This window comes from Caloenas nicobarica, chromosome 1, assembly GCF_036013445.1.
Source record: "Caloenas nicobarica isolate bCalNic1 chromosome 1, bCalNic1.hap1, whole genome shotgun sequence".
Classification (NCBI taxonomy): Eukaryota; Metazoa; Chordata; class Aves; order Columbiformes; family Columbidae; genus Caloenas; species Caloenas nicobarica.
In genome coordinates, this window is record NC_088245.1 from 198,292,038 (window position 1) to 198,302,606 (window position 10,569).

Genomic DNA, 10,569 nt, shown 5'->3' on the forward strand with positions numbered 1-10,569 from the left:
GATGCAAGGAAGAAAAATTATGGCAATGTAGGAGCCCAAATGCTTTGATTTAATACAGACATTCCTGCTTCTGTAGTGCCTGTCTTTTGAAGGTAATCAGTAGTGTTGCTTGTATTTCACATGACCTTGTAAGACACCCTTTTACTGTGAGATGAGCATCTCTCAAACAAGGATCTGCTGCAACTGTATAAAAGCTTGATTTTTGCTAGGGTGTGGGTAAGAGCGAGTGAAGATTTGCTGTGGTATGGTTGTATAATGGTGGGTGGGTTTTAGTTACGCTGGGTCCATGTTGATTGAGAACAGATTCCTATCAGTAGATGAAAGCAGGAAGGACAAAACTGCCTTGCAAAAGTGTATTTGGAGCCAGGTCACTGTATTTCGGTGTTTGGAGGGTGAGGCAGAGGAACCTTTCCTGAGTTTTTCTCTCAATGAGTAGGAATTGTTAAAATGCTGGGAGATCTGGGATGAAGAGCGCGCAGAAGGAACTGGGCAACAGCAGCACAAAACCTAATGAACACTGAACTGCTCCACTTGGTTCTGACACTTCGTCATTGAGAAATGAACTCCATGTTTTAGACGTAGCACTTTTGTTTCCACAGACACTCTGCCTGCACACAATGGAAAACCAAAACGCCATGTGGAGGGAATGCTAAAGGCCTGACTCAGACCAGTTGGAGCAAGGAGATTTACCTGTGTTGCTGTGGCTGTGCTGGTGTCTCTTTTTCTACATACGTGTGTGTTTGCTGGGATGTAATTTAGTTCCTTGAGGCTCTCATGCTATCAGTTATACCTGAAGTGTTTCTCCAGGGAGCCACGTAATTCCGTTTGGTGGCTGGATTTCAGAATTAGATGTCGTTTCTTAATCAGTTTCTAATGTGGTGAATCAATCAGGTTTCCAGATACTTAAATGAACTAATTCTACCAGGTAGAGTTAGTTATAATGGGATAACTTAGAAAATATCTAATGGTGGGCAACTTCAACCTGTCTTTACCTATCTTTATTTTAAAGTTTGCAAGAGGATTTGTGTCTTGCAGATTTGCAGCACGATTACAAAGCAAGCTATTTATATAATGTCTTCTGCCCCTTAGTGATCTATTCTGATCCACTGCGAGTTTTTATAAAACTTAGTTTAGCTACTCCTGGCTGAAATGATGGAGGTGAGGGTGCCTGAGAGCGCAGCGGAGTGGGACAAGATATCTGCCTGTGTTACGCCATTCCCAGGAAGCCAGTGCAGAGCTGCTGCAAACTCAGACAAATCGCAGGTGTCACATTTGTTTCTCCCTTCCCTTATCCTCTTTCATCTTAGCCTTTTGATACTTCCATTAGTCTGAAGGGTTGTGTTACCAAGTGTGCCCTAAAGAAAAGGTGCTGTATGCCAGAATGATGACATGCTTTGGCCTCTGTCTTAAGTTTTGTGTTTGGGGTTCTAGTTGTGGGGTTACAGGCCTCTGTACTAGTACAGATTTCCTGGCTTAAAACAGGAGTTGGATGCTGTTAGTGTTTATCCAGATACAATAAAAATCAGTGTCTGATATTCCTGTTAAAAGTGTAAGTGGATTCTGAGCCCCAATACAGAGATATCAGTGGCCACTCTGGAGCTCTTGTGACCCTCCGTCCACATCACTAAAAGCAGGGAAGAAAGGGATGGAGGTACCTGCCAGAAAGGAAGGGATGTGGGAATGGCTGCCTGGAGTAAAATCTGGGAGACCTGAGAAGCCAGCCTCCTTTGGGGAAATGCTAAAAGGTGCAGAGCAACTTGCTGAGAGGTTGATTCAGCTGAGTAGTCAGCTGTGCTATTTGAGATATCTATGAGAAATTGCGGGGTTTGAGCAGGGAATTTGATTTGGAAAACTGGGAAAACAGGTATAAGAAATGATTGAGAAGACTCACAGATAATAAGAAGTAGTGAACCTTAAAAATCTATACATCTTGGCTCACCAAAAGATGTACTAGATTTTATTGGTTTTGGACACTAAACTAATAGTAATTCATCTACCTTTCTCCACTCTTCCAGAAGAGATGTCAGCAAGGACAGTATCCTGTGTTGAGCATCAAAATTAGAGATATGAACTGGCAAAAATTAAAGCATTCCATTTATATTTTGATATTTTTTAAAATGTTTTGATTACATTTTGAATTAGAGAAAAATAAAACTGTTCTAAATTAAAACATTCATTTGAATTGTTTTCCGTAAATGAAGCTTCATCACATAAAAGCTTCCATGTGCTTCAGAATGTAGAAATCAGTAACATAACTGGGAAAAGTTAAGTTTGGGGTCTCTGCCCCTTGCTGTAAATGTTTTCTATACTCATAAAAATCATAGGATTATTTTCAAGCTGTAAGCAGGAATTGCACCACTGCAGTTAACTGCTTTTTGCTACCTTATTGTTTTCTAAGAGTCTGAAACCAATGTATTTTGGTTTTTAATGAATGCATGTTTCTTGTAAACTAGAAAATGCAATAATGTGGTGATTGCAATTCTTTTAAAATATCATGCAAAGATAATTCTGGTAAGGATGCTAAATTTGCTTAGCTCCAGCACCAGGCATATCTGCGGTGACTCCTTGTGTTCAGCATTTATATGTAGCACCTATAATAATGTTTACATTTAAGATAACTTAAGGTTTTAACCTAATATATCTATATCAGAGCAGCTGTGCATTCCAAGTGATCCATTTCAGGTCTCCATTTTCATTGCGAAACAAAATCTTTTTGCTTTGGATGTAGATTCACTTTAATAAGTGTGACAATAGAAGTAAGCCTGCCTTCGTAATTATTTGATATAATTTAGATGCAAATGAGGACTTCACGTTCTGACAGTCATGCCTTTGTTCTCCTTCTCAGTTCACTGGATTTCATCAACACAGAGTGTAGTCCCCCTCAAGGTCACTTTGGGAGGATTGAGTGCCATTATCCAGCCCATTTTTACTGTAGATGTGCAGGGCCAAAGGAGTTCTTTATGGGAAAGCTTGTTGTCAGTGGAGGTTGCAAGTATTCTTCTCTCTCTTTCTGCCAGCAGTGAATTTGGTCCTTTGAGGTTTATTAAATACTGCATGCTAATGTGTTAATTGCAGCAGTTGAAAGCACCGGTAATGAGGTGTGGAATCTCTAACATGCAGGTTGTAAGCTAAATCCATTCCATGATGAGAGTAATTTAAAGACCCTTCAGTTGGCTTCCAGTGTGAAGTGATGGGGTATTATGTTTACTTCCAAGTAAACAAGAGTTTCCTTCTTTTATTTATAAATACCACTGTTCACTCAGTGCTTCAGTAAACGTGGAGACGAGGCCACGGAATAAATGGGAAGAAAGCAATGCTAGGATTGATCTTTTCAGGTCTGTTTAGAGCTAATTGGCAGGACAATACGTACATCTTTATAGTACTGGTTTTGTGGAAGATTATCTTGGGTTGGCAGGTTGGCATTTTCACAACTGTTTCATTTCCTTTGATCCAAAAGTCAGGGACCTGACTAGCAAGTGGCTCACCTGGAAGTTTTCAGGACATACGACTGGAACAGAATCCTGGTTTTCTTCAAAACTGTGATGGTAGAGTGAAAGCTGAAATGATTTGAACTGATAAAATGAAAAGTTATGATAGAAAATAAATGTATTTTCATTAATCTTGCAAAAGATTTTTAATTTTAGCAGTACTGTTGTCTCTGCTGGGCCGATTAATCCAGAGCAAGTTGTTTGCTATTTTTCTTGCATCAAGGGTGGTTTAGTATTCTTTCAGTGTCAAAAACAATAAACACTGTCAGCAGTAATTATTTAGGATTCTGAATCTGTTCTCTGCCATCTACTTGTTGCTGATTGTTGAAAGCTAAAATAAATTTAATAATCTCATGCAAACTGAGTTTGATATGTGACTTAGTAGCAGGGCTTTGGTTTGAGTATTCAGTGTGCACAACTGACATGAAAATGAGGGTGGTGCACGCCTCGCTCTATTTGTTCTTTCAAAAGGGTGTTGATCAGTTTGGATTTATATTTTTATGAAAGCGCATTAAAAACCTCTTCTAGATTATTTTTTTTTTTTAAACCAGCTTTGATATGGACACTGGGCAAGGTTCAAAGGAGGGAAAGAAGCATTTTATGAGGTGTCCTGAAATGGTTCCCAGGGGTCACTTCATTTGGACTGTACAGAACCATGTAAAATTATGTTAACTGTGGAAAATTATGTTGTGCTTAAGTTTGTGTGGATTGTGATACTGAGGGTGAAGAGGAGTGTACTCCAGGACATCCTTACACTGAAATGACGAAACGTAGGTGCTTAGTGAAGCTGTGCAACATACTTCGGTGATGCCACCGAAGTCACCAGACTGTCACTTATACCTGTAGATTCAGCTTTTGTGAGTTCAGTATTTGGTGTTGTCAGGTTACAAATGGCAATTGGATGGAAAAGAAAATACTGAGGTTAGGTCACCTCTTGTTCTGCTGGTTTCAGGATACCTGAGAAGCTGGTTTTGATGAAAAGTTAGGTTGAAACCTGCTCTCTCTTAAGCTGGTTCAAAATCAGGGTGCTATAATGAGCTGTCTAATATCCCGTCTGCCATCTTTGTTTTGAGATAGCATCAGGATTTTTTTCTTTTTGCCTATACTTGGGAACCATATATTCCTCTTACTTAAGACTATTTTATCACACTTGCTCTCGTTTTTATTTTAAACTAAAATGTTACCTCAGTAGGACACTGTGATGACTCTATTACTGTAAGCATCAAGTGAAAATAATTTTCCAGTCTTGTAATTATCCTCTTATGAAAAGCTTAATGAAACACTTTCTGTTATAGGTTGGCTGTGATCGCAGCAAAAACCTGGTAGGTATTTGTGGAGAAAAAAACTTGGAGGCATTTGTCTGTGATGCCCTGTCGGTGCCAATCCGCAGTGGTTCTTGCGACGCCTGCATCTCTATTGCTGTAATCCACCATTTCTCAACAGTGGTAAGTCACCCCTCTCTATACTGTTGTATTGCTCTGCAGAGCTGCTAATATTACAAAAACCTGCTAGTTTGGGCTCCTGGAAGCAAAAGTGAAGAACAAAATGGGGGGAAATCGAAGGTTTGCGCTTGGTGTAAGCAGTCGTCAGAGCAGAGTTAAGCCGTTGTGCTGTTGCTGCTTCTTAAACTTTCTGTTCACATTCTCCTTCTGCTTGCCAGATGCCTTTGCTATTCCTGGCACTTTGAGCTAGATGTTTGTGTTTCATTTTTGTCTGTGTACAATTAACGACACTAGAGAAGGGAGCTCTGCTTTGGGACTCGAGGGATATGTTACTTCCCACCTCAGATCTCATGTTTTTTTCTCTGTGCCTTCCTTGTCCATCTGCAAAGAACAGCAGAAACACCACTACTCGTTAGCCTGCTATATCTCTGGGCTGTGAAAACTCAGGAACTGTGCAATTGCAACAAGTTTCTAGATCATGCAGCTATAATCTGAGGTAGGGCCTAATGGAATGTTTCCAAATGCAATACCGAAATTAGGAAGAAGCCTGTTTTGGAGAAAGCTGACATATCTTTGTTCGGGTGGTCAGAGCACCTGTGTTTAAACTGTAAATCTGACTCCTTCAGCTGCAAACTTAGGGTGTTAATCATCGGATCTGGTAGATCTGAATCTGGGATTTTGGATATTGAACAACCTTCTTGAAGAGGCGTGTGTCATTTCCAGCTGGGCTGTTGTGTCCAAGAAATCCTGCTCAGCACAGTGCTGTTTTCAAATGGAAAGATAATTGTGTTCAGGAAAATGTCTTGGCTTGCACATAGTGATGGGCTACATTATGAATTAAAATGAATAATACAATAAAAATCAGAGGAACTTTTTATATCTTGGGGCAGGGACAGTAAGGAGGAATTATTGCCATTCCATTCTCATGTCTTTCTGTTTTTGTACTGGCTTCACACTTCTGTTTTACCTTTATAGGAGAGGAGACTGGCTAGTATCCGTGAACTAGCTCGGCTTCTGAGACCTGGTGGAACAGCACTCATTTATGTCTGGGCAAAGGAACAAGAATACAAAAACCAGAAGTCTAAATACCTTAAGGAAAAGAATGGCAGTAGAGACAAGGAGGAGGAAGTTGGTGCTGCTGCAGCCCAGAGACCACTTAGCGATCAAAAGCCTGATAGCGGCAGCCGAGACTCAGCGCGTTCTGACCGACTCCTTAATGACGGGAAGGATGAAGACGGCGATGCAGAGCCACTCACAGACTCCAGACTGCCTGTTCACACGAACCGAACCTCCTTTCACTCTCAGGATTTGCTGGTTCCCTGGCACCTGAAAGGTGGTGCTAAAAAGAAAGGAGAAAATGTCGGTACAGCGTCATTTCCAGCTGGCTCTAAGGAGTCACAGGAACTCAGCCCTGTCTTCCATCGGTATTACCATGTGTTCTGTGAAGGGGAACTGGAGGCAGCATGCAGGTCCCTGGACTGTGTGAGGGTTCAAAAGAGTTACTATGATCAAGGAAACTGGTGTGTGGTTCTAGAAAAGTTGTAGCCTTCAGTATTTTCTCCACCGCCTGTGGTGGTTTTGTTGGTTTGGTTTTTTTTTTTTACTGTCTGAAAGGTATTTTTAATGCAGGTTGCAGCTATTACCTCTTTTAAAATAGCAGAATAAAGATCATTATTGAGTTAAAAACAGTAACTAGCACTGTGTGCATATGTTAACAAAATATTGGCCAAACTCAGATACTCCCTGTGCAAAGCGTTTATTTTACTTTTGTGAATTACAGTGAAGACGATTAAGTGGGAAAATACTGGCCATGGAAATCCACAAGGCCAGTGTTGAGCTTTTAAAGACAAAGGGCCTGGTTCTCCCTGTTCTTACATAGGGTGTAGCTGCAGTGGCCTCCCCACCTCCCACAGCTGATGGGAATAGAGCTCTGGGCAGGAAAGGTAAAGCTGTTTGCTGTGTAAAGCTGGGGGTGAGGGAGGAGGGGATGAATGGCATGTCAAGCAGTTTAGCTGAAGAGTCAAAATGTTGCCTGAGGTTCAGCAGAGGGTCCTGCCTGTTTTGGTGTCTGTCAGGGGTCACAGATCTCTTTCAGCTTGGAATTTATTTTCTTGGTCGTGGTACTAATGATTTCCTGAAGAGGAACTGGAAAGCCTATGGGATACGACAGCCCTTTTTCTCTTCCTTGACCCTCAAGCACCCACAATTCATGCTGTCACTCCCCAGATTGGTCTAGTGTTGTTTGAAAGCTGCTCTGAGGTGTGAGGTTGCCCAGCTGGAATACCCTGACCAGCTCTGCTAATCACTGACTCTCCTGTGGGTGCAGGGCTCTGTGCCTGCAGCACCAGGGCTCGTGGGGTGGTGTGAGCTCAGATGACCCTGGAAAAAAAACAGGGAAAATATTATCTTCATAATATTTTATAACATTTTTCCTTCAAATAAGATTTTATAATATTAGAAAAATAATAAAATTTATACTCATAGAAAAATATAATAAACCATAAAATTTTAATAACTTTTTTCTTTTTTAGAAAACAATAAGAATTTTTTTTCTAGAAAATACTGGCTAGGAAGTGTTAGGCTTCCCACATGTGTGCAGTTTGGCTCTTCAGGTATTGTGGCATGGCCGGGGAGTGCAGGAGGAGCCTTCCTTTCTTCTTGGTGACATCTGTGGTCAGACTCTTGGGCACCGTTGGTCCAGCCCTAGTGATGTGAGCAGGCCCTCGTGCTGTCAGGGGAGACACGGGGCTGGAAGGTGAAGAACTGACTATTGATTTTGAGGTTTCTCTCATGGAAGCAACTGGCTGAACAGCTGTCACTCCAAGCCTTGACTTAAGCCAGAAAGTGCAAGGTGGGAAGCAGAAACTGAGTCCAAAGAGTGGAGTAAACTGGTTGATGCCATAGGCAGAGATGGGAATATAATCCATTCCCCCACTGCATTGCAGAACCGGGCTACCTGTCTAATCTTACAACATTTGCAGTGTAGCAAACTGTTCATTCCCCAACTCCAGACAGCCACCTCTCTGCTGCCTTTCCCTGGAGTGGGGCCTCTCCATGCGGTCAGGGTGAGGGGCTCACCAGCTGCTCCTGGTTCTGGAAGGGGATTCTTGCATGAAGAACACCATCTTGGGCAGCGCTGATGTGTGGGTTGAACATGCAGTACATAGCTCATCACCGAAGGAGGTTTTCCTGGTGTTCCCAAGGGCTGTGAGCTGGAAGCTGGTCCCAGGAGCAAGTCAGCTCTTCAAAGATGTTAGAAGAGTTGAAAGAACTCTGACATCCTCTGAGACCTGAAAACATGAAATATTTATTTGATTAAAGTCAGGCAGGCTCCTCAGATGCTCAGAAAGGAACCAAGCGGTGAAGGAGAAAATGACAAGGGAGGATGGCAGGTAGATGTTAACACACTGTAGAGGTGTATCGAGGAGCTCGTCACAACACAGAATTATGTGCCACCACAGTGGCTCTGCAGTGCTCACTCATCCTGGAAGTGTAACGAGCTGAAACTCTTTAAGGTCAACAGTTGGATTTAAATGTTACAGGTTTCACAGTGCAATGGTTTTCATAATAATTGTTCCTTTATTTGGCCTTATTTAAATATAAAACAAATATGTTTAAATGGTTATTCCCTTGCCGTTGAGAAGATAGAGGGCAAGGCAGAGCAGCATGTGGGTATGACCTGTGCTGTGAATGCCGACTCCTGCAGCAGCCCTGCCCGTGTCCCTGTCACCCTCAGCGCACTCCTCCCAGGAGCAGGGAGGTGGCAGTTCCTGCTCCAGCCCAAACCCGACTGTTAGTTTAGCTCTGGGCATCTGGGCATCCCTGGACAGGGAACTGCTGGAGAGAGTCCAGCGCAGGGCAACAAAGATGACGAAGGGAGTGGAGCATCTCCCTTATGAGGAAAGGCTGAGGGAGCTGGGTCTCTTTAGCTTGGAGGAGACTGAGGGGTGACCTCATCAATGTCTATAAATATATAAAGGGTGGGTGTCACAAGGATGGAGCCAGGCTCTTCTCGGTGACAACCAATGATAAGACAAGGGGTAATGGGTGCAAACTGGAACACAAGATGTTCCACTTAAATATGAGAAGAAACTTCTCAGTGAGGGTGACAGAGCAGTGGAACAGGCTGCCCAGGGAGGTTGTGGAGTCTCCTTCTCTGGAGACATTCAAAACCCGCCTGGATGCCTTCCTGTGTAACCTCATCTGGGTGTTCCTGCTCCAGTGGGAGAACTGGACTAGATGATCTTTTGAGGTCCTTTCCAATCCCTAACATTCTGTGATTCTGTGATCTGCAGACAAACATCTGGTGGTGTGACCAGAGCTGGCTGTTTTGGGGGTCACTCTCCTACTTCTTCCCAGCATCCTGCTCCAGGGCTCACCAGGCCACCCCGGCTGCCCCTGCGTCAGACAGACCTGCCTGCTGATGTGCTGCACTGTCCTGCCCTGACAAAACAAGCGCTTCAGAGCATTTGTGGGCTTAAAGCTGAGCGCACAATGATGGGTTGTCCCCGGGGCAGAAGAAAAATGAAACCTGTGAAGCACCAAGAGATTCTCTTAAGTCATAGGGGTACTTCAGACTGTCAGCCTGGAGCAGCAGTTTCAGTGACAAAACTGTCCCAGACCTCCGAGAGGCTGGATTTCCCCAGAAGAACTCAACTTGTGCTTGGTAGGGCAAGGCTTAGGACAGCAGATGGCAAGGGACAACGCGCTCATTCTGTTGCTTTGCTGACTGAGAGCCCTGAAAAGCTGCTTGGGGACCACAGCTGTGCTTCAGAGAGCTTGAAGGACTGGGTTTGGCAGAGGGAGCAGGAGATGAGCTCTTGTGCTGCTCCTCAAGGCTGTATGAACTCAGCAAGAGAGGAGAATGCAGTGGGAAAGGCAATTTGCCATCTTTGGAACTTCTCCAACAATTTTAATATGATGGAAGAATTCTTGATAGATTTATATGTCAGTCCTTGATCAAAGCATCAAAATCTACTTGAGAAGCTCTTTCTGGTGAAGCTTCCAAGTGATCATTCTAAGAGAATATTTAGGTCTTTGCTGAGCAGTCTCAAGTTTGCTATTTGCCTGGGTTTTTTTCCTCCCTTTCTGTTTAGTGTTTGTTTGCTGTTTGTTTTCCGAACTGTTTCTCTATTTTTAGTGGAGTTTGTCAATATCTTTATTTTTGTGTGCACAACAATTTCCAACTTGGTATTTCTGAAACCTGTGATGAAAAATTCATGGATGTGTTTAGTGAAGTTCTGCATGTGGAAAAAACCCACCATTTCCACATGAAAGAAACAATACAAAAAACTTTAAACTTTCATTATAAGTAAATTCTGTGTTTATCAAACATGAATATAAAAAGCCATTACAGAAAACTCCCAAGTACTGTGCCCTGTGACAAGCCATGCTTCAGCCATTGGACTGCCGCGTTAGTCTGTTTTTCCTCATGTAGATCTGGGAGGGGTCTCAATGTGCAGCCCACAAATCTCTCATGTTACTGGGATCCATATTTCTGCAAATTCCAAAAATGGGGTTTGGTTAGCTTTTCTACCGTGTCTTCTGTATAGTCAATGGTACATACTATCTTGTCCTCCTATTTCTCTCCTTTGTAGTGATGCCCAGAAAATACCGGAGCATTACGCTGTCAGTAGCTA

General features: G+C 42.8%; 1 protein-coding gene across 2 annotated transcripts in view; it reads left to right on the plus strand.

The window, feature by feature from the left end:
• ALKBH8 (alkB homolog 8, tRNA methyltransferase) overlaps window positions 1–6,616 on the plus strand; it is a 43,756-nt gene extending 37,140 nt beyond the window's left edge. For both annotated transcript variants that reach the window (XM_065648512.1, XM_065648521.1), the window contains exons 11-12: window positions 4,784–4,933; window positions 5,906–6,616. In XM_065648512.1, coding sequence (XP_065504584.1) covers window positions 4,784–4,933; window positions 5,906–6,475 — 720 coding nt within the window. In that variant the 3' untranslated portion in view covers window positions 6,476–6,616. The remainder of the gene's footprint in view (window positions 1–4,783; window positions 4,934–5,905) is intronic.
• Window positions 6,617–10,569: the final 3,953 nt, after the last annotated feature.